Raw genomic sequence first — 23,914 nt, 5'->3', positions numbered from 1 at the left:
CTACAACCACGAGGGAAGGTGGTTTGCGTGGAATATATGGTGCAAAACATTGCTTTCAAGAGACTAGGTCATCCATTCACCGTAACCACCACCATCATCATCACCGCCACCACCACCATCGCCGCCACCACCACCATCATCACCACCACCATCACCACCACCATCACCACCACCATGGTTATGAATTAAGTTCGCAAGCAGGGAAACCGTAGACTCACTCCTAATGCAGGGAAGCTTCTACCAGTGGGAGTAACAGAGGTCAGTGGCGCACAGTGCGTGTGTGTATGTGTGTGTGTATTTGTGTGTATGTATGTGCCCGCTTCGTAGAGTATGGGGAGCGGTGGTGCAGCGGTTAGCGCGCTGCGCTACGAACCCGGCGACACGAGTTCGATTCCCGCTCACGGCCAACGCCGGTGACGATTATCTGTACAGATGCGGGGCCTCCCCTAGGTCGACTCAGCCTCGAATGAGTACCTGGTGCGGTGTGTAACCATCGCCACTGGGGAGACAAAGGCGGCCGTGCGTGGCGTTGGCCACCCCCACCGCCACGTGTGCAGGTGCCGGCCTTCGCTCACAGCACTTGCCCGACCAGTCTGTTAAGGCTACATGGGGGACCTTTGTCTGTGTAGAGTGTAAACAGGAACGCGCGGCGCTGGGATGAGAGGCATTAAACACGCGGGCGAGTGTGCCTGGAATAATGAAGGCCCGCGGCCAGAGGAAATCAATGGATCCCTGGGTCCTCCAGACTGGGCCCTACTGCTGGGGGGGTGGGGTGTGTGCTGGTGTTGGGCTGGGGTGGTGAAGTGGGGGGGTGGAGTTGGGGGTGGGGGAGTGTGATGGTGGAGTTGGGGGTGTGATGGTGGAGTTGGTTGTGGTGGTGGAGTTGTTTGTGGTGGTGGTTTCGTGGCGTGTGTGGTGGTGGATTGGGTGGGGATGTGGTTCTGTAGTAATGTGGAGTGATCGTGTGGCGTATAATCACCACCATAGTTATCGTCATCTCTCCCGAGCGGCGAGTGTGGTCGTGATGGGGTGGTGGGGTGTGTCATGTGGTGGGTTAGTGAGTGGTGGGGTGTGTCACGTGGTGGGTTAGTGAGTAGTGGGGTGTGTCACGTGGTGGGTTAGTGAGTCGTGGGGTGTGTCACGTGGTGGATTAGTGAGTAGTGGGGTGTGTCACATGGTGGGTTAGTGAGTAGTGGGGTGTGTCACATGGTGGGTTAGTGAGTAGTGGGGTGTGTCACGTGGTGGGTTAGTGAGTAGTGGGGTGTGTCACATGGTGGGTTAGTGAGTAGTGGGGTGTGTCACGTGGTGGGTTAGTGAGTCGTGGGGTGTGTCACGTGGTGGGTTAGTGAGTAGTGGGGTGTGTCACATGGTGGGTTAGTGAGTAGTGGGGTGTGTCACGTGGTGGGTGCCATCGTCACGTGGTGTACGTTGGTGGGCTGTGTGTTAGTTTACACGTGTGCTCGTGTTGACATGTGTCTGTATGTGAACGTCTGTGTGTGTGTGAGCGGTGGTGTAGCGGTTAGAGCGTCGATTCTCACTCACGGCCAACACCAAGTGACGATTATCTGAACCGGTCCTGGGCCTCCCCCCAAGAGTACCACTGGGGAGACAAAGGCGGTCGGTGTTGGCCACCCACGACCTCGTGTACCGTGCCGGCCTTCATCGCTGCTCGCAGTCCGTCAAGGCTATACGAGGGAGCTTTGTCTGTGTGGACTCGATGATTCTGTACGGTATTGCAATGGCTGGGGGGGGGGGGGTGTGCACGGTGTATTGCCCAGATGCTACCCGTGCCGTTCCGACCTTCATAGGTGCTCGCTAACAGCACATTCTATGATGTGTGTGTGTCAATATGTGTTTACGTGTGTACAAGTCCATGCTTGTACACAGCTTCCTGCTTGCTCTGCCTGCCTGCGTGCACGTTGGGAGAGTTGTGGTTGGAGAGTCGTGTGTCGTAGGGGGGAGGGAGGGAGGGTTCAGCTGTTTCTGTTTAAGCCGAATATTGCAAGAGTGAGCATTCTCATCGTGCCCCCCCCCCCCCCCCGAACAAAACAAGGATGACAGCTCCCTATGATGGTGCGGCCTATTGTTGCTGCTGCTGGCTACCGCGGGAGATCTGTGCGTCTGTACACATCGAGTCAAAGCCCCAACCAAAAGTAGCCGCCGATGAATTGGCAAAGTGGAACAGCACACCCACCCATCACCGGTTCCTTAGCAACGCCACCTTGAGGTGTTGTTGTGAGTTCTGACTGTAGCGCGGTTGGGGAGTCCCAGCACCCCCGGCCGCCGCGTGTTGTGCCGGGGCTGTTACATCGCTGCAACGTAGCGCACACACACACGGTGTGTTCGCTTGGAGCATATCAATATAGAACCGCAGAGCTCGGGAAAATTGTTGGCGCCTGTCTTGGATGCGTGCCGCCTTGCCCGCTCCGTCCCTAGGTTTTCAGTCGTTCTCTTATCTCGATCATTCGATTGAGGAATCGTTCTATCTCAGAATAATACTCTCTCGATCATTCGATCTCTCCGAATCATTCTCTCCGAATCATTCTCTCCGAGACTGAACGAAAACTGCTCGTTACAAAGTCTCCAGTGTTACGTGCCCCTGCGCGTTGTTGCCGTGCTGCAAGTTGCCACGGTGGGGGTCACAGGCGGTGTGCATCTGCCGGTCAGTCGACCCATGGCACCTGGGTCTTCCCCGTGACCTCCTGCGAGCGGGCGTTCGACACTTCACGTGGCCTCAACGTGCACCTAGCCTGGCACAGGCGCCGTGGTGGCGTCACCGCCACTTAGTGGCGGATGGCGGTTGTTGTTGTTGTTGTTGTGTGTTTATATAAGTGCAGGCTGGGTGTTGGTGTGTCAGTCAGAAGTAAAACATTTTTTTAAAGTTAAAATCTTGCTCAGAGGTTCGCTCGGCCGCATCAGCGTCTCACTTGATGCAGCTAATCCGGCTGTGACGGTCCCACCTGATGACGGAGACTTGTGTTGCCTCCGAAACCTCGTGATTTTTGTTTTATTTTATTTTTATTAATTTTGATGTTTTACCTACGTGACTTTACCGAAAAAACCTAAGAATATCAGCGTCGTCGTCATCGTCATCTCGCCACGGAACTGTGGGGACACTTCCACCGCCGGTTTGGAGACCGCTCCTTGTAGGGGCACACGGGGTTACACACACACACAGCGTTACACACACACACAGCGTTATACACACACACAGCGTTACACACACACACAGCGTTACACACACACAGCGGTACACACACACACAGCGGTACACACACACACAGCGTTACACACACACACAGCGTTACACACACACACACAGCGGTATACACACACACAGCATTACACACACAGCGTGATACACACAGCGTTACACACACACAGCGTTACACACACACAGCGTTATACACACACAGCGTTATACACACACAGCGTTACACACACAGCGTTACACACACAGCGTTATACACACAGCGTTATACACACCCACACAGCGTTATATACACACAGCGTTACACACACAGCGTTATACACACACACAGCGTTATACACACAGCGTTACACACACAGCGTTATACACACACAGCGTTACACACACACACACACAGCGTTATACACACACAGCGTTATACACACACAGCGTTATACACACACAGCGTTATACACACACACAGCGTTATACACACACACAGCGTTACACACACACAGCGTTACACACACACAGCGTTATACACACACAGCGTTATACACACACAGCGTTACACACACACACAGCGTTATACACACAGCGTTATACACACACACAGCGTTATACACACACACAGCGTTACACACACACAGCGTTACACACACACAGCGTTATACACACACACAGCGTTACACACACACAGCGTTACACACACACAGCGTTATACACACACACAGCGTTACACACACAGCGTTATACACACACACAGCGTTATACACACACACAGCGTTACACACACACAGCGTTATACACACACACAGCGTTACACACACAGCGTTATACACACACACAGCGTTATACACACACAGCGTTACACACACACAGCGTTACACACACACAGCGTTATACACACACACAGCGTTACACACACAGCGTTATACACACACACAGCGTTATACACACACACAGCGTTATACACACACAGCGTTATACACACACACACGGCAGCAGACTCCACGTGATGCAGATTCACCTTTACCGAGTCATGAGATGGGGGGGGGTAAGCGCTGTTCGCGGGCACCGAGGACCTCTTGAGACTCAATCTGCTACTCATTCAAGGCTGAGTCGACCTAGGGGGGGAAGCCCAGGCCAGGTTCGGATGCCACTTGCCAAATCTTGGTGTGTGCACGGCTGTGGGAATGCAATCCAGGTCGTGCTGGATTCGTAGCGCAGTGCGCAAACCACTGCCACGCAACCCACACACACACACGCACGCTGGTGTGTGTGTGTGTACAGCGTGCGTGTGTGTGTGTGCAGCGTTGTGTTTGTATGAAGAGGTGAACACGCGCGCGTACAAACATCTCGGCGTCACGTGGTCCACGGAGTGGGGCGCCAATCTGGCTCGTGTTCAGCAACAACAGATGCACGGGCAATGACACCGCCCACCCAATTGCAGCCCTCCCCCTCCCTCCCCCTCTCCCCCCTCTCTCCCCTCTCACTTCCCCTCCCTCCCCCTCTCCCCCCCTCTCACTCCCCCTCCCTCCCCCTCTCCCAACTCTCCCCCCTCCCTCCCCCTTTCCCCACTCTCCCTCCCCCTCCCTCCCCCTCTCACTCCCTCCCTCCCTCCCCCTTTCCCCACTCTCCCTCCCTCTCCCTCCCCCTCTCACTCTCCCTCCCCCTTCTTCCCTCCCCACTCTCCCTCCCTCTCTCTCCAGCGTCCTTCTCCCTCCCGCTTCTTGCCCGCACTCCCTCTCCGCCTGCAGCACCCCTCACTGCCTCCCTCCCTCCTCACCAAACCCTCCTCACCAATCCCTCCTCACCAACCCCTCCTCACCAATCCCTCCAACCCCCTTGCCTACTCCCTCCCTCCCTCTCCGCCTCCCCTCCTGACATCATCGCTCATCGCCATTCCCACCCCTCGCCTCCATCACCTCCACCGCCTCCATCACCTCCATCGCCTCCATCACCTCCACCGTCAACATCGACACCCGCCCCGACCCCGTGCTCTGCCCTGGTCGGCTGTGTGTTGGAGGTGGAGTGTGTGAGTGGGGGTGTTGGAGGTGTGTGTGTGGCTGAGTGTGTGTGTGTTGGAGGTGGTGTGTGTGAGTGGGGGGTGTTGGAGGTGTGTGTGTGGCCGTGTAGTGTGGGAGGCGGTGTGTGTGTGTTGGAGGTGGTGTGTGTGAGTGGGGGTGTTGGAGGTGTGTGTGTGGCCGTGTAGTGTGGGAGGTGGTGTGTGTGTGGCTGAGTGGGGGGTGTGGGAGGTGGTGTGTGTGTGTGGCTGAGTGGGGGGTGTTGGAGGTGTGTGTGTGGCTGAGTGTGTGTGTGTTGGAGGTGGTGTGTGTGAGTGGGGGGTGTTGGAGGTGTGTGTGTGGCCGTGTAGTGTGGGAGGCGGTGTGTGTGTGGCTGAGTGTGTGTGTGTTGGAGGTGGTGTGTGTGAGTGGGGGTGTTGGAGGTGTGTGTGTGGCCGTGTAGTGTGGGAGGTGGTGTGTGTGTGGCTGAGTGGGGGGTGTTGGAGGTGGTGTGTGTGTGTGTGTGGCTGAGTGGAGGAGTGTGTGTGGTTGAGTGGGGAGTGTGGGAGGTGGTGTGTGTGTGACTGAGTGGGTGTGTTGGAGGTGGTGTGTATGTGTGTCTGAGTGGAGGTGGTGTGTGTGTGTGTCTGAGTGGAGGTGTGTGTGTGTGTGGCTGAGTGGAGGGGTGTGTGTGTGTGTGGTTGAGTGGGGTGTGTGGGAGGTGGTGTGTGTGTGACTGAGTGGGTGTGTTGGAGGTGGTGTGTGTGTGTCTGAGTGGTGTGTGTGAGGTGGTGTGTGTGTGTCTGAGTGGTGTGTGGGAGGTGGTGTGTATGTGTGTGGGGTGTGTTGGAGGTGTGTGTGTGTGGGGTGTGTGGGAGGTGGTGTGTGTGTGACTGAGTGGTGTGTGTGGGAGGTGGTGTGTGTGTGTGTGTGACTGAGTGGTGTGTGTGTGTGGGGTGTGTGGGAGGTGGTGTGTGTGTGACTGAGTGGTGTGTGTGGGAGGTGGTGTGTGTGTGTGACTGAGTGGGGTGTGTGGGAGGTGGTGTGTGTGATTGAGTGGTGTGTGTGGGAGGTAGTGTGTGTGGCTGAGTGGGTGTGTTGGAGGTGGTGTGTGTGTGTGGCTGAGTGGGGGGTGTTGGAGGTGTGTGTGTGTGTGACTGAGTGGGGGGTGTTGGAGGTGTGTGTGTGTGTGTGAGTGGGTTGTGTTGGAGGTGGTGTGTGTGTAGTTGAGTGGGTGTGTGGGAGGTGGTGTGTGTGATTGAGTGGAGTGTGTGGGAGGTGGTGTGTGTGGCTGAGTGGGTGTGTTGGAGGTGTGTGTGTGTGGCGTGTGTTGGAGGTGTGTGTGGGGTGTGTTGGAGGTGTGTGTGTGTGGCGTGTGTTGGAGGTGTGTGTGGGGTGTGTTGGAGGTGTGTGTGTGTGTGTGGGGTGTGTTGGAGGTGTGTGTGTGGGGTGTGTTGGAGGTGGTGTGTGTGTGGCTGAGTGGGTGTGTTGGAGGTGTGTGTGGGGTGTGTTGGAGGTGGTGTGTGTGTGGCTGAGTGGGTGTGTTGGAGGTGTGTGGGGTGTGTTCGAGGTGGTGTGTGTGTCTGAGTGGGGTGTGTGGGAGGTGGTGTGTGTGTGGCTGAGTGGGTGTCTTGGAGGTGGTGCCTGTGTGTGGGGTGTGTGGGAGGTGTGTGTCTGTGGCTGAGTGGAGGTGGTGTGTGTGTGTGTGGGGTGTGTTGGAGGTGTGTCTGTGGCTGACTGGGTGTGTTGGAGGTGTGTGTGTGTGTGGGGTGTGTTGGAGGTGGTGTGTGTCTGTAGTGACGGGGTTGGGCTGTCTGTGCAGCTGGCAGCGTCCCCATTTCACTCTACCCCCCCCCCCATCTCTCTCTCTCCCTCTTCCCCTCCCCCTTCTCTCCCTCCCCCGCCTCTCCCTGCGTCTCCCTCCTCCTCACCACCACCACCCGTCCTCTGTCACCACCCTTCTCCCTGCCATGTCATCTTGTGTCCGTCCCTCTCCGCTCTCTCCACCCCCCCACCTCATTCATTCATTGCCCCCACCGCCTCTCACTCTCTGATTCTCTCCCCTCCCTCCCCCTCTCCATCCCCTCCCCCCTCCCCTCTCCCGCCCCTCCCCCTCCCCCCCCCCTCTCCCGCCCCTCCCCCTCTCCCGCCCCTCCCCCTCTCCCACTTCTCCCACCCATCTCACCCCCCTCCTTTTCGCATCTTGCTAAATCTTGGCTTTGCGAGCCACATCATCAATGCCTTGGCCCAAACCTCCCACCCACCTCCCTTCCCTCGCCAATACTCGCACAACGCCTTACATGTAACTCTCCACACACACTCACACGTCTCGAGATAGAGATCCCCCGTGTAGCCTCGACATACTGTTAGGGTCAAGTGCTGTTAGCGAGCATCTATGACAACCGGAATGGCACACCGAGGGGTGGGTGGCCAGCACCGTCACAAAAGGTGATGCTTACACGCCACACCAGGTACACGTTTAAGTCTGAGTCGACCTAGGGGGAGGCCTAGGATCTGTTCAGATATTCGCCACTGTTTTTTGGGGCGTGAGTGGGAATTTAACTCGCCGGGTTTGTAGCGCAGCGTAACACACCTCCCCCAACACACACACACATCCTCCAACACACACACACACATCCTCCAACACACACACATCCTCCAACACACACACCCACACATCTCCCCCAACACACACACCTCCATGCAAAGACAAAGATCCCCCGTGTAGCCTTAACAGACTGTAGGGGCAAGTGCTGTTAGCGAGCACCTATGAAGGCCGGCACGGCACACGAGGGGGTGTGTGGCCAGCACCACGCCCGGCACGCATCTCTTCACGCATCTCTCCACACACACTGAGCCCTAAACACACCACACCTCTCGAAGCACACACGCACACACACATCCTCGTACACACGTCAACAAACACACGCACATCGTGTGTACTATATACACACACACACGCTGTAGTGTCCGGTTCTCTATAGTGTGTATATTATGTACGTGTACATTGAGTGTACAATACATATTTCTGGTCTGTACACACACACGCAGCGGTGACATCAACGTCTCTGGCCGTGACATCTTGACGCGTCTCTATTTAGCGTGTGTACACCACGGGCGCGTGGACGGCGTGGGCATGTGCGTTGTAGCGTGCGCGCGTTGTAGCGTGGGCGCGTTGTAGCGTGCGCGTTGTAGCGTGTACTAGGACGACTGCATTGTGTGTGTGTAGAGATAGCGCGGCGTGTGTGTGTGTGTCACGCGTGTGCTGGCTGCTGCTGCTGCTATGCAGCCTTGATTACAGCCACATTTCACTTCTCCATCCCCTGGGGCCACGGGGCTGCATCTCGCGTGGACGAGTGTTCACGGTAACGCAGCAGCAGTAGCAGCAGCTATACCACAGTGTGCTGAATACCCATCACAGTCATATCCCCCAGTGGTAGTAGCCGGTAGCTATACCGCAGTATACTGGCTACGTACTAGGGCTGAACGATTAATCGATTTCAAATCGAAATTGCAATTTGAAACGATGCGATTGGCAAATCGCAAAGGCTGCGATTTTTTGCGATTTGAAAAGTCCTGTTACTTATGGCAATTGTTTTATTATTTTTATTATAACTTTTTTTAATTTAATTTAACAATTGCTCTATGTTTGATTGTTCTATTTCAATTCAAACATTTTAATAAATGCATGTTGGAAGCTATTCATATTTTATGGTATCATGCGGTAATGCTCCATCACATGTTTTAAATCTATTACACAGTGAATATTGACCTGAAGCTTGACTTACATTTTTTATTGCAAATCGCAAGATGTCAGAAAAATCGCAATTAGATATTTCCCCTATATCGTTCAGCCCTACTACACACCACATTCATACCCCAGTGGTAGTAGCCGGTAGCTGTGTAACAAACTAGCGCTGTGGGTCACTCCATCCCAAGTCACTCCTTGCAAATGAAACTATCCTCGTCTGTCTTGCGTTCTCAGCCGGTTAAACAAGCACACACTCGTGTGTACATAGCCCCAGCTATTTCAGTCCACGGGGCATGTACAACGCACAAGACGTGTGTGTGACGGGGGCGGACTGCCTTGTACGTTCCACCGATTACCCGAGTTCGATTCCCAAGCGCAGCTTATAGCATCAGTCGCAAGTGTATTGTAGCTCAGTCCGTCGCGAGCCTCTCTCTCCCCTGAGGTTGTCTCGGTATTCACCGAGTACTTGGTTCAGACGTGTCAACACCAGCGCGGGATGAAGCCCTGGGGGTGGGAGGCAGAGAGGTTGGCTCGAGGCGTGGTACTGAACGCATCATCACCTTCTCGTGTGCCAATGCCGACGTTAATAGGTGCTCGCTAACGCCACTTGCTCCATCGGTCTGTCTGGCTAAACAGATGACATCTTTCCATGCGCGCGCGCGCGCGTGAATGTGTAATCAAGCAAATGTGCCGTGAAGCCTATGTGGGACGCGCACTGCCCTCCGCTGCCCTCTGCTGCCCTCTGCTGACTGCGATGCGCGTGTCGCTTCGTGCGCTGGTGGTGGACACGTGGTGTGTGTGTGCCCTTGCGCGTTGTGTTGTGGGTACACACGGTGGCACGTGGTGGGGACATGGTGTATTTGCGGTGAAGATACCACGCGTAGAAATATTTCGGATCTCGATTGGAAGCTCATCTCGTTAGGACTGCTATTTTTAGTGTTGTCGTCCTTGCCCCGCGCCTCCGATTAGCGCGGTTGGCTACGTACGGTGCGACAGAAGTTCAACGCACGTACACATCCTCCGTCGTGGTTATTACACGTTGCGTGCAGTGGCGCGACACGGTGCCCCACGTGGCGCTTATCTTCGCTATGTGCGGTTGTGCCGCATGGATCTCCTCGCTGTACTGCCCCCCCCCCCCCACGTCTCAACGCCGCATTCCTCTCGCCGCAAAAAAAATCCATCGCGCATCCCATTTCAGAAAAATCCATCGCGCCCCCCAAAAGCAATTACAGCAAAATCCCTAAACGACACCTAAAGGAATCCTATAGCCGCCCCCAGGATTTCCGATACGTTATAGAACCGCGAAGCCGCCACCGCCGCCAGTGACCGTACTCATCCCTGTGATCCCCCTCCGCCTCTCGCCCCCTTGTGTGCCCCCCCCCCAATCACAGCGCTGCTGTCGTCCTGGTGTGAGGACCTCGGTCGCCTGCTGCTGCTGCGCCACCAGAAGACGCGGCAGAGCGAGGGGGGCGCCAAGCTCACCCCGATGCAGCCGGGGATGAACGCCATGAAGCCCAATCTCCCGCCTCCGCACGGGTACCAGCCACTCGCCAGCCCCGCTCGCCCGCATCTACCCCTCCTCACCCCCGCTCGCCCGCATCTACCCCTCTTCACCCCCGCTCGCCCGCATCCACCCCTCTTCACCCCCGCTTGCACGCATCCACCCCTCTTCACCCCCGCTCGCACGCATCCACCCCTCTTCACCCCCGCTCGCCCGCATCCACCCCTCCCGCTCTCCAGCGCCGCTCGCCCACATCCACCCCTCCCGCTCTCCACCCCCGCTCGCCCGCATCCACCCCTCTCCACCCCCGCTCGCACGCATCCACCCCTCTTCACCCCCGCTCGCCCGCATCCACCCCTCTTCACCCCCGCTCGCACGCATCCACCCCTCTTCACCCCCACTCGCCCGCATCCACCCCTCTTTACCCCCGCTCGCCCGCATCAGACCCTCTTCACCCCCGCTCGCCCGCATCCACCCCTCTCCACCCCGCTCGCCCGCATCCACCCCTCTTTACCCCCGCTCGCACGCATCCACCCCTCTCCACCCCCGCTCGCCCGCATCCACCCCTCTTTACCCCCGCTCGCACGCATCCACCCCTCTCCACCCCGCTCGCCCGCATCCACCCCTCTTTACCCCCGTTCGCACGCATCCACCCCTCTCCACCCCGCTCGCCCGCATCCACCCCTCTTTACCCCCGCTCGCCCGCATCCACCCCTCTTTACCCCCGCTCGCACGCATCCACCCCTCTCCACCCCGCTCGCCCGCATCCACCCCTCTTTACCCCCGCTCGCCCGCATCCACCCCTCTTCACCGTCGCTCGCCGGCATCCACCCCTCCCGCTCTCCACCCCCTGCAACAATCACCAACAGTCACCAAACACCACCAGTGCGAACACAAGGGTTCCCCTTTTGTAGCCTTTAACCGGCTGTTAGGGCAAGTGCCATTTGCGAGTAGCAACTATGAAAGCCGACACGGCACACAAGGGCGTGGATTGCCAGCACCACACCTGACCACCTCTGTCTTCCGAGTGGCGATGTTTACACACCACACCAGGTATTCAATTGACCGGTGTTGGCAGTGAGCGGGAATGGAACTCGGGTCACTGGATTTGTAGCGCGACCCGCTAATTGCTGTGCCACCGCTCCCCACGGTACAGACAGACACACCCTGACGCACGCACGCGGCCAGCCCCAATGCGGCCGCGGTTTCTGTGACCGAGAAATGGAATCGGCGGCGGCGGCGGCAGCACGCCGCAGCCACCGCCGCCATTAGCCGCTCCTCTCGAGTAATTAAGTGGGGAGGGCTTTGCCGCGGCTTTGTTTGTCGTGCGCAGGGTGAGGCAGCGGGTGACTGTCGGGCTAATTGAATCTGCCCTGCGCTCCGTGTGAGGGCGGCGCTAATTACACGGGGGGGTACACGGTGACATTTCAATTGGAGTGGCTGCTGAGGTTGAGACGCGGGGGCGGAATCGTGCCGTGAGGTTGCGTGCGTGTGCAGCGTGCGGTGTGCTTGCCGGCCCGTACTTGCGGGAGGTTTAACCGAGACGCGGTGTGGCCGGGGCAGGTGCTGCGTGAACGCTAGTCGCCCCCCAAATCAGTTAACGCGCAACACCCGGTCTGCCCCATGACCTGCTGGCGAGCCCTTGTTGCCGACGATCCACGTGGCATCGAAGTGCACCTGTACCTGGCACGTGTGCCTGGTGACGTCACTGGGTTAGAATTACTTCTCTGTTGAGGTCTCTAATCCCCGCATTCGTAGCCCCGATAACGTGACTATAATTAATTGTGACATCGCGTAAATATTATGAGTAAAGCGGCCGCGTCAAGCTCGGCAACGCGATTGAGCGCCGTCGCGCTGGGGTGACCTGCTGAAGACTCCCTGCGTGTGTCTGTGCGTGTGTGTGTCTGTGCGTGTACGCTTGTGTGTGCGCGTACGTTTGTGTGTACGCGTGCGCGATCGCAGGGACGGCCCATTCACATACAACGAGTCCGTGCCGTGGCCACAGAACCCGAACCAGCCGCCGGGGTCGCTCTCCGTCGTCACCACGGTGTGGGGCGTCACCAACACCACGCAGAGCCAGGTGGCGTACTCACGCACGCACACACCGCCAGCAGATATACGCGCACAGTGCACGTGTGGGTAGGCCTACATGTGGCACAGTGAGAGAGATGAAGATCCCCCTGTAGCCCGACGCAGACTTGGGGAAGAAGGTGATGCCGTTAGCGAGCCCCAGTGAACAACAACACGGCGCACGAGGGGGTGGTGTGGCCAGCATCGTGCCCGGCCGCCTTTGTCTCCCCAGTGCTGACATTTGCTACACACTGCCACCAGGTGGTCATTTAAGGCTGAGTCGACATAGGGACTTTGGGGAGGCTCCGGACTGGTTCAGATATTCTTCACTTGACGTTGGCCGTAAGCGAGAATCGAACTCGGGTCGCCAGGTTCGTAGAGCAGCAGGCCGACCACCGCGCTACCGCTGCACACGCACGCACGCACACGCACGCACACGCGCACACGCACGCACACGCACGCACACGCACGCATGGACATGCACACGCACGGACACGCACGCACGCGCACGCACACGCATGGACACGCACGGACATGCGCATACACGCACACGCACGCACACGCACGCGCACGCACGCACACGCACGCACACGCACGCACACGCACGCGCACGGACACGCACGCACGCGCACGCACGCACACGCACGGACACGCACGGACATGCGCATGCACGCACACGCACGCGCGCACACACGCACGCACGCACACGCACACGCACACGCACGGACACGCACACGCACACGCACGGACACGCACGGACACGGGACACGTGCCAGCCGTGTCCTACGCACTCGGCCCACGTGCGTCAGGAGCGACCGAGGCCAAGGTCAGAATTTCTATTCGGTGCTCTGCGCCCACGGCTATCACTGCGCAGAGTCACGCGCGTATTTTTAGCCGCAGCGATAGGCAACGGACACACGCTACGCATGGACACATGCTCGTATATGCATGTACGCATGCACACACACAAATCAATGAGCGTGCACAAAGACACACACGTACACATTTACTCAGCCAGACGTGCACAAAAGACAGTGGGTAGCCATTACTATGCCAAGCCACCTTTGTCTCCCCAATTATACTGTTTACACACCATACCAGGTGCTCATTTAAGGCAGAGTTGACCATTTATGCACACAAAAGACAAAACAGCTCCCGATTTAACTGTTGGAATGAGTAGAGTTATTAAGCCATCGCTGCGCAGAGGGGTGTGGTGTGGCCAGCTCGACTCCCGGAAGCCTTTGTCTCTTCACTGCTGATGTTCACACTCAGCACCAGGTGCCGAGTCAACCTAGGGGAGCCTAGGACAGGCCAGATACAACTTCACAGCTTACCACTGATGTTATGAATGGTTGAGAATACAACGAAGGTCACTGAAGGTCGGTCGTGAAGTTTGATAAATAACACAGCACCACACACACATGTACCCCACCCGTACACACATGCTTATGCAGACACACATACAAATGTATACAGATATAAAGATTCATCTTCTTGGTTCTTTCGGTAAAGTCACGTAGAAGGGAAATAATAAAATAATAAAAATTTAACATAATAAAATACAATTGTCACGACGTTTCGGCCACAACGCAAGCAGCCGTCCTCAGGTGAAGAACAGGTCTGTCGGAAAGACAGCGTATGTCTTTCCGACAGACCTGAATCCCTGCAGTCACGAAAGCTTTAAATCGAGATAATAAAGATACCCCGCATAGCCTTAACACGTTTTTGGGGCGAGTGCTGTTTGCGAGCAACTATGAAGTTCGGAAAAACGACACACCAGGGGGTGGGTGGCCAGTACCACGCCTGGCCGCCTTTGTCTCCCCACTTATACTGCCTCAATTAAGGCTGAGTCAACTTAAGGGAGGCCCAGGAACGGTTCAAATATTCTCCACTGTTATTGGTTGTGAGCGGAAATCGAACTCGGGTCGCGCAGCACGCTAACCGCTACGCTACTTCTCCCGACACATACGTACACATGCACAAGAAATGTATACAAAGATATAGATCCCCCAGACTGTTGTTGAAAATGCTGTTGGCAAGTGCCTATTAAGGCCGCCAATGTCCACACTCGATCTCCTGTCCTTAGCCAAGGCTGGTGGTGGCGGTGGTGGGCGGTACAGAGGATGAACTCGTGACGTTTGTTCCCAGACTCGACTCTCTGCCGATCTCCAACTGTGATACGGCTCGCAGGCAGTGTTTAGACAGACGGAGTTCTTTATTTAACCGCGCGAGAAAGAGAGAGCCCCACTGAGATTTGCACGTCTTTTACAAGGGAGACCCAGGGCACGCAGAGGACACAAGCGTGCGCCCGCCGGCGCGCAGCTATTAATCCGACGAAACACGTGTAGCACAAGGACGCCACGGCGTGTAAGCGACGCACGTCAAACAACAACAACAACACGGCGCAGCCCGTGACAATACAGCGACTTGCATTACCGAGTCAACGAAAATGACAGAGCTGGCAACGTGTTTCGGGAAATGGCCCTTGTACGAAGCACGTGGGACAGAGGCCTTTCGTCTCTCGCACAGCACACAGAGAGAGGCCGCTTTGAGCCTCTTTGGCCTGTGTGAAAAGTATACAGAACGTCGCCCATTTTATAATTTGTATTCAGGCCACAGTGTTATTGACAAATGTGCGCCACAGCGGCACCATACTGACTCGGTTAGAAGGCCTTGAGATGATGTGTCGGTAGTGCGTGAACGGCGGTTGTCTTGTGGATAGGCTGGTCCCAACCACAGTAATGTGGAATTGCCATCACAGGATCAAGACCGCCACCTGAGAATTGAACTCGCTCGAGGACGGCGACACCTTCGCCGTTGACGTGGCATTACCGGGGTTCTTGACTCTTTGATTGTTTTCATGATGATCATCATCTTCATCAGGCCCCCCCCCCCCCCCACACGAACCCACACTTGCGTTCACGAGCCCCCCACGCAGCGTCGCGCCTCTTGATGCTCAACACCAGCAGCGGGGAGCCGTCTTGTCTGGTGGCGCGCTCGGTAAAATGAAGTCAAATCAAACTACATTTGCGCTAAGAATTAAAAACGTGTAATTAGTGGGAAAATTGGAGCGAAAATTTAAATTAGCGACGGTTGACGACTAATTTGGCTCCGTGAAATCAACACGCGTGCCTGCAGAGTGGACACATTTGACCTGCGCGAGCGAGCGTGTCTGTGCACGCGAGTGCGTGCGTGTGCATCAGCGGCGGAACTAAGAGGGGGGGCAGTGGGGATAATTGCGCCCCCCTCCCCTATTCTTGATCCGACTCTAGGGTGTGTGTGCGTGTGTGGAAGGGGTGGGGGGGCAGGGAGGGGGGGGGGCACGAGGAGGGTGGCATTGATGTGCCGTGGGGAACGGTGGCGCAGTTGATGCCCTGCGCTACGAACCCAGCGGCCCCGAGGTCGAAACCCGCTCGCCGAGTCCATCTGCACTGGTCCTGGGCCTCCCCTAGGTTTGACTCGGCTGGGGAGACAAAGGCAGCAGGGTCCTCATGTGCCATGCCGGCCTTCATAGGTGCTCGCTAACAGGGCTTGCCCCAACAGTCTGTTAAAGGCCATATAGGGGGACGTTTGTCTTTTTATTTGTGTGTTTGCTTACAACTGGTTTTAACTTTGCATTTGCAACTAACATAGCTGAACTTTGACCAGGTTTAGCTTTGGGTTTTACTGTGTAACTGGGTTTAACGATGTCACTGGTTTAAGCCGCTCGCTGCGCACGCAACCGCGCGGTTCGGCCTTGCCCTCGGCAGCGAGTAAGTTGACAAACGCATCCAGGCAGGGACCCTCCTGAAAACCAGTTTCGAGGATTTCCGGATAAACAAACAAACGACCATGTTCACGAATTAATCCCCCGCTCGTTTTTCAAACACACGTGTGCATATGCGCCCCCCATCCCATCGCCCCGATCGCCTACTTTACAGGTTCTGGGAAACCCCATGTCCAACAATCCGGGGCTGCCAGGCAACAACCCTGGCATGACGTCGCCCCAGTTCTCCAATCAGCAGCAATCCTTCCAGGGCGGCGGAGGCAACGCTGGCAAGATGTACATTCAGCAGGGGATGTACGGCCGCGGGGGTTACCCCGGGGCGGGGGCCGGATACCCTGGCAGGTGAGGAGGGCGCACGGGGTCAGAGGGGGGGATGCGGTTATCCCTCTCGGGGATGTCCGCCTCAGGGGTAACGGGGTCAGAGGTGGGGGGATGGGAGTCGACAGGTTACTATGACAACAGTGGTGACCGACTTTGGCCGTGGTGGTGGTGGTGGTGATCACGGCAAGTTTGCGATCACGATGCTTGCGGTGAAGGTGATGACAAAGGCGTGTTGGAGGCGGTTGTGATGAAAATGGTGATGATGACCAGTGTTGGTGACGGTGTTGGTGGTGCTCATATGATTGGTGACGTTAGTGGTGATGTTGATGTTGGATTATAATAATGATAGTGATGTTGGTAACTTGGATGATGATGATTCGTGAGAAGATAATGATGGTGATATTAGAATTGGTGATGTTGAAGAGGTTGGTGTTGGTGGTGATGATTATAGTGATGTTAATATTGGTGACGAATAGAGAGCTGATGAATGTTGATGATGATGTTGGTGATGATGTGTGTGAGCAGCTCTCAACCACGCGGTAGCTTTCCCCAGCCCGCAGCAGCTGCTGCTGCCGCTGCTGTTGCCGCGGCGGCTGCCACGGCAACAGCCACCGCCACGGCAACTGTTGCCGCCCTCCAGGAGAAACAGAACCAAGAGATGGGCCAGTATGGAGCGGTGCGTACCATTGAACCCGAGGGGGTGGCACACGGAACATACCACTACGATCACGGGGGGTGTAGGGTCAGTACTGCACAGTCTGCGTGTGCGCACGTCTGTTTGCATGTATGCTCACACACAAATGTGTACTGCAGTGGTTGGGTGTGGGGGTCAAGGAATGCACCCCACTGCATTCACAGGGGTGGCTTGCAGCATACCACTGTGTTGTATTTGCTAGTACGGCATAGTCTGTACCACTAGATTCAGACGTGATCTAATCATTTTGGTGATACTGCACAAGCACAAATAATTAACTGAACGAATTCGTCGAAAACACTGTGGTCTTAAAAGTAAAAATATACAGTTGGTCACTCTTCGGTCAATGGCCCTTCTTCATAGCACATGGCATGTTTGTATAGACAAATGTGTTGAGTTTTATTTATAGAGGAGCTTGGAGCTTACCACTGTGCTGACTAGCGCAGTATGGCCTGTACCACGACGTTCACAGATTTGGCTTGGGACGTACCACTACGTTCACTACGGTAGTGCAGCGCAGCGTGTACCACTGCAATCACAGGATTGGCTTAGGGCATACCACTTAATTGTGTTCACCATTGTGGCATAGCCTGTACCACTGCAGTAGCAGCATTGACCTACAATTGCTCTTGCGGGTACACTTTCTCTTCCACGAGTCTAATATCGGCTCCCCCCTTCGCTTTGGTGTCCCCCCCCCCCACCACCTTTGTGCCCCACCCCTACAGGTTTGCTCCTCTTTCCAGATGGGCCCCGGGCAACCCTACCAGAACCAGTTCCTGAGCCAGCCAGGTCCACGCGGGGGGCCCGGCATGTCGGGCCCCATGAACCCGCAGGGCATGTCGCGGCCGCCGGGCCTGGGGCCCCTGTACCCGGCGCCGCCCGGGCAGCGCATGGGGCAGCAGGCGGGGGGCGGGTACCCCCCCGGGCACGGCGCCCAGCGCGTCGGCCCGCAGATGGGAATGAAACGCGCCTATCCGGGAGAGGTGAGGATTGGGAGGGGAGGGGGGGGGCGTGTGGGATAGGCACAGCGTGCGGGGCACGTGCAGGGGGTACTTGGCAACGGAGGCCAATTAAATGTGGAGAGGATAATGGGGCATTGTGGGAATAGGAGAATTGGGGTGGGGGGGTTATGATGGATCATAGAGGGTCTGTAGGCCGGTGGAGGGACATGGTATTAGGGGGGCTGAATGCCATGAGGGTCATGCGGATGACAGGAGACACAGGAGAACACGGAGTTGCGTTTTTTGCCCTTGGACACGCGCAGCCCCTAAAGGGGGGGGGGCGCCCTCCGCATGGCCAAACGGAGGCTCACTGGTGGGGTCGGGCTTGACAAACTCGTAGTGGCTCAAGCAGAAATAGGCCGCCTAAACAAGCCAACAGGTGACTATAAATAAATGAGATGCGAGACGCAAATAGCAGGCGCTGGTGGGCTTAATAATAACCGTCGCTGCAGAAAGCTGGAGAAAATCCCTCGAGACACACATTTACTGCTATAAATACGGAGCTCAACTGGCAGTGGCCTCCTCGTGGTGCACGTGCGCGTGCAGAGTGTGGGGTAGTTGGTTTTTACGTGGGGAGCGGTGGCATAGCGGTTATCTCACCGCGGGACGGACCCGGCGATCGGGTTTCGATCCCCGGCCACATCGATCTTAAATTGCGCCGCGTAAAAGAATTAATTGGGGGTAAATTTATACTGAACGTGTTTCATTCAACTGAACACTGGGCTTCCCTGTTGGTTGACTCTGCCTTAAATAACTACCTGGTGTGGTGTGCAAACATCAACGCTGGGGAGATAAAGGCACTCAGGTGCGGTGTTGGCCACCCACCTCCTTGTGTGTCGTGCCGGCTTTTCTAAGTGCTCGCTCGAAGCACTTGCTATACCGGGATCTTTGTGTTTGCTAACACATGCGTATGTGTGTGTGTCTGTGTGTGTGTAGGGCTATGGTCCCCAGTATCCTGGTGGAGGTCCTCAGTATGGAGGAGCCCAAGGGGGTCAGTTCCCGCAAGCCGCCCCCCAGCGAACCCTGGCCTCCCCGGGCTACCCCGGGCAGCGGCTGCCCGGGCAACCGGGCGGGCAGTACCCGCCCAACCCGGCCATGGGCCAGTACCCCAACCCCAGCATGAGCCAGTACTACAAGGTACGTGGGTCACCCCTGACGGTCGTTCTGCCTGTGTGCGGCCTGGTGGCATCTGTGAACCTACCGGACATCTGTGAAAGAAGAACTTCGGAGCTCGCCGGATTTCTTCCAGTCTAAATAAAGATTCTGATTCTCATTTAAGACGTCGATCGTCCTGCTCGGAGTGAACCTAGCCTGGCACAGATGCCGCAGCGACGTGACGTCGCCACCGCTTCGGGCATCACGATGCGCACCCCACCGAGCGGTTTGATGAGTTGTAACAATTAAGAGGTGGTGCACCGATTCCGGAATAATTTATTTTGTGTCTTGATTTTTACCATCTCGTTTGCATTGCTTTGCGTGTTTTTCATCTCGATTGCACAGTTTTGGCAGTGTTGTTATCAGCCAAAATGTAACGCTGGGGGGAATAAATCATCATTGCATAAATCACCGTCTCGTCTCACTCGCACGCACGATTTGATTAACGCGTTGCCAATGCGAGAATAGATGCTTAATCCGTGGCTTGACGCATTGTCACGTGCCCATCTTTAACGCAAAGCACTTGGGCTGGCTGTCCTGGGCTGTCCGGCGCAAGCTCTCAAACTACGTTCAGGAGAAAGTGAGGACTTCAAAGTTAGAGCCAGGCACCCTTACAGCAGCAGTCTGTTGATATCACAGCGGCGTCACTCAGGCAATGAATGGCTGTGGAGTAACCTCACTATTGCACGATCACATTCAGGACCTCCCCAAGGTTGACTCGGGCATAATTGACGACCTGGCACTGTACGAGATCAACAATGTTGGCGCTGGGAAGACAAAGACGGCCGAGAATAATTATCGCAACAGTATTATGCCCGGTGCCGCGTGCCGGCTCGCTAACTGCGTGCTTTTAGCCATGCTCATAGGATGGTGTCCATTGTCGTTGTGTGCACGTGTGTGCGCGCAGCCCCAGGAACAGTACAGCACCCAGAACTCCAGCTTCCCTGCGGGCAGCTATGGCTATGGACAGCAAGCGTACCCTGGGGTACGTCTCCACGCACTCACACTCGCGTGCCATGCATCACGATCCTCCGTGGACTCGCCCTCGCCTCTACCTCTTCCCTCTCATCTCACTTCTCTCCACACACTCTGCACTCCAACATCCAAGTCCACCAGTAAACCTTCACCGAGTAGGCGGTCGCTCATTCCCCTCTGCTCCCCCAACCGTCTGTGCTATCGTCTCCCTGCCTCTGTTCAAGTCCAAGCTCAAGGCCTTCAGAACCAGTCCTGGCCCGCCGCTAGGTCGATTCAGCCTTAAATTTGTACCTACTGCGATGTGTAGAAACATGAACACTGTGCTGTGCCCACCACTCCCCCGCGCCCACCCCCAACTTCCTCCGTGCCACCTTTAATTGGTGCTCGCAAACAGCTCTTGACCCAACAGTTGGTTAAAGCTATACGGCGGATCTTTTGTGTCTGTGTGTGTGCGCATTGTGCAGGCGAGGGGGATGCCCGGTTACCCTCACTCCCCGATCCCCGGGAACCCGACCCCGCCGGTGACCCCGGGGAGCCACGTGCCGCCGTACCTGTCCCCGAGCCAGGACGTGAAGCCCCACTACCCACCCGACGTGAAGCCGCCGTACCCCCCCGACGTCAAGCTGGGTCTGGTCCCGCCGACAGGTGAGCGCCCATCACACGACGGCGAGAGGAACGGCGACGCACGCACACGTAGGCGCACACGCACGCGTAGGCACCCACGCACAACAAAAACAACAACCGCCATTCGCCACTAAGTGGCGGTGAAGTCACCACGGCGCTTGTGCCAGGCTAAGTGCACTTTAAGGCCACGTGAAGTGTCGAACGTCCGCTGGCAGGAGGTCACAGGACAGACCCAGGTGCCACGGGTTGACCGAGATCAGTCATCACACGCACACGTAGACACGCACAAAAACGCGCGTGTCTACACGCACAGACGCACACACACGGTTTCAAACACACTCACTTGCGGAAACACGGATAACGATAATCGCACCTGGACACGTGCACTCTTGATTCACACACACATGGACACACAAAGACAAAGGTCACCCGTATAGCCTCAATAAACGTTTGGGGCAAGTGCGGTTAGCGACCACCATGGACACACACACGTGCACACACACACGCGTGCACACAGGCATGTGGACACCGACTCCTACACGTTGACGAACACCCATGGTCTCACACACAAGGACACGTGGACACGTACGCACACATGCAGACACACATCACACGTGCAGACACATGCAGACACATGCATACTTGATTAGATTTATAGATTGAGAGTTCCAAACCGGATGTGAAGTCGTCTCATAGTTGTGCCAGATAGGTGGACGTGTTGTGATGGAACCTGACCTGCGCGTCGCCCATCTCGTTGTACGTGGCTGTGCGCGTGTGTGCGTGGCTGACCCCACCCCGCCCCTCCCTGCAACCCCCCCCGCCCCATGTCCAGGGAACCCCGGGGATGAGCTGCGTCTCACGTTCCCGGTGAGGGACGGCATCGTGCTGGAGCCGTTCCGCCTGGAGCACAACCTCGCCGTGTCCAACCACGTGTTCCACCTGCGCCAGTCCGTGCACCAGACCCTCATGTGGAGGTGACCCAGGATTCCGCGCACCCCACCACTGCACGCTCTCCACCGTGCACTCTGCACTCGGCCCGTCCAGAGTCACACGCTCGCCCGCACGTGTGCGCAATTCCACTCGCGTTGCGCAGAGACGCCGCACTTCACGCGGCTGCGGCGCCCACCTCCACCGTGCCCTTGCCAGGGGCACTCAAACCTCGAGCCGAATCCTAGAACCTTAGCCTTCGCCTGGACCGTGATATTATATGACTGTTTTAACATCCCCATTCATTCCTTTTATGAAGCGCTCTGAGACGCCTTTATTGATGTGAAGTGCGCTCTATATAGATTGATTGATAACATTTAACCAGACCCCAAGAGCCGTTTTAGTACAGATCATAATGCAGATCTTAACCGTGACTTTAGCCATGACTAAGATCGTATATGTAGCCATAACAGCTCTATTGCTAACCCTACCCCTCACCCTAAATAAAGCTAAGCCCCTAGCCTGACCCCAGAACCTTTTCCTGATCCAGACCCTCGTCCAGACCCACAGCTTCCTGCTAGCCTTCAAAGCCTAACCTCAAAGCAATCCATGGCCCATATCTAAGACTAACTTGGCCCTCGTCCTTATCCTAGCACTAACCCCAGCCCTAGTTCTAACCCTAGTCCTAACTGAACCTGAACCTCGCTCCTGTTGTGCGGTGCCTCCCTCCTCCCCGCGGCCCGTTCAGGCCGGACCTGGAGCTTCAGTTCAAGTGTTACCATCACGAGGACCGGCAGATGCACACAAACTGGCCGGCGTCCGTGCAAGTGAGCGTGAACGCGACGCCGCTCAACATCGAGCGCGGGGAGAACAAGACGTCGCACAAGCCGCTGCACCTCAAGCACGTGTGCCAGCCCGGCCGCAACACCATCCAGATCACCGTGACGGCCTGCTGCTGCGTGAGTCACGCTCGCCGCACTCGCAACACGCAAACGCGCTCGCACTCGCACTCGCAACGCGCAAACGCGCTCGCACTCGCAGACACGTTCGCACTCGCAGACGTGTGCTCCACATGCACAATCGTGCGACACACTCGCACGTGCGCAAGCGAACTCGTGCTCCTCCACACTCACACCCCACGCTCACAATCACACTCTGACCCCACACTCACACTCCACACTCACACCCCACTCTCACACCCCACTCTCACACTCTGACCCCACGCTCACACTCTGACCCCACACTCGCACTTACACCCCACACTCACACCTCACACTCTGACCCCACACTCACTCTCGCAGTCACGTGAGCGGGCGTCTAGTAATAGACGCAGGCGCGCATCTGCTATGATGGTCTCCGTCCTTCGTGTGGCATCGGAAGAGCGCCCGGTGCCGAGTGTGCACACAGGTTGCTGGGTTCATGTTTGTGACTCCCGGCTTTGCTAACCGTGCGTGTGTGTGTGTCTGTATAGTGGTGAGTGGTAGTACAGTGGTTGGCGTACCGCACTACAAATTAGGCATCTTGAGTTTGATTCCAGGCCACGGCTGACACCATTGGCGGGTTATATCATAACCGATCGCGGGCCTCCTTTGGGTCGACCCAGCCTTAATCGAGTACCTGTTGTGATGTGTGAACCCACAAGCACCGGGGAAAGAAAGAAATCCAGGAATGCCGCTTGCCACCCTGTGCCCTCGTGCCCCGTGCTGGCCTTTAATAGTTTCTCGCTAATGGTACTTGCCCAACAGTCTGTTAAAGAGACGTGTGTGCGTGTTGCAGTCTGTCAGGAGAGACGCGTGCGTGTGTGTGTGTGCTGCAGCTGCTAGAGAGATGTTTGTGTCTGTGTGTGTGTCCTGCAGTCTGTCAGGAGAGACGCGTGCATGTGTGTGTGTGCTGCAGCTGCTAGAGAGATGTCTGTGTCTGTGTGTGTGTCCTG

The 23,914-nt window shown here is 56.5% G+C and overlaps 1 protein-coding gene across 5 annotated transcripts in view; it reads left to right on the top strand.

Moving 5' to 3' along the window:
• The window catches only part of LOC133350688 (zinc finger MIZ domain-containing protein 1-like), a 197,479-nt gene that overhangs the window by 162,610 nt on the left and 10,955 nt on the right, over positions 1-23,914 (top strand). For 3 of the 5 annotated variants that reach the window (XM_061565320.1, XM_061565318.1, XM_061565322.1), the window contains 10 exons: positions 10,339-10,483; positions 12,411-12,528; positions 16,439-16,626; positions 17,131-17,347; positions 18,025-18,282; positions 19,237-19,437; positions 20,363-20,440; positions 20,895-21,075; positions 21,887-22,028; positions 22,730-22,940. In XM_061565320.1, the coding sequence (XP_061421304.1) occupies positions 10,339-10,483; positions 12,411-12,528; positions 16,439-16,626; positions 17,131-17,347; positions 18,025-18,282; positions 19,237-19,437; positions 20,363-20,440; positions 20,895-21,075; positions 21,887-22,028; positions 22,730-22,940 (1,739 nt within the window). Of the gene's footprint in view, positions 1-7,514; positions 7,645-10,338; positions 10,484-12,410; positions 12,529-16,438; positions 16,627-17,130; positions 17,348-18,024; positions 18,283-19,236; positions 19,438-20,362; positions 20,441-20,894; positions 21,076-21,886; positions 22,029-22,729; positions 22,941-23,914 lie in introns of those variants that run through there. The other 2 variants (XM_061565323.1, XM_061565321.1) reach the window with 2 other exon arrangements.

The sequence above is a fragment of the Lethenteron reissneri genome, chromosome 34 (genome assembly GCF_015708825.2).
Source record: "Lethenteron reissneri isolate LAM-NWPU_2019-01 chromosome 34, ASM1570882v1, whole genome shotgun sequence".
NCBI lineage: Eukaryota > Metazoa > Chordata > Hyperoartia > Petromyzontiformes > Petromyzontidae > Lethenteron > Lethenteron reissneri.
This window is presented reverse-complemented; position numbering and strand designations above follow the sequence as displayed.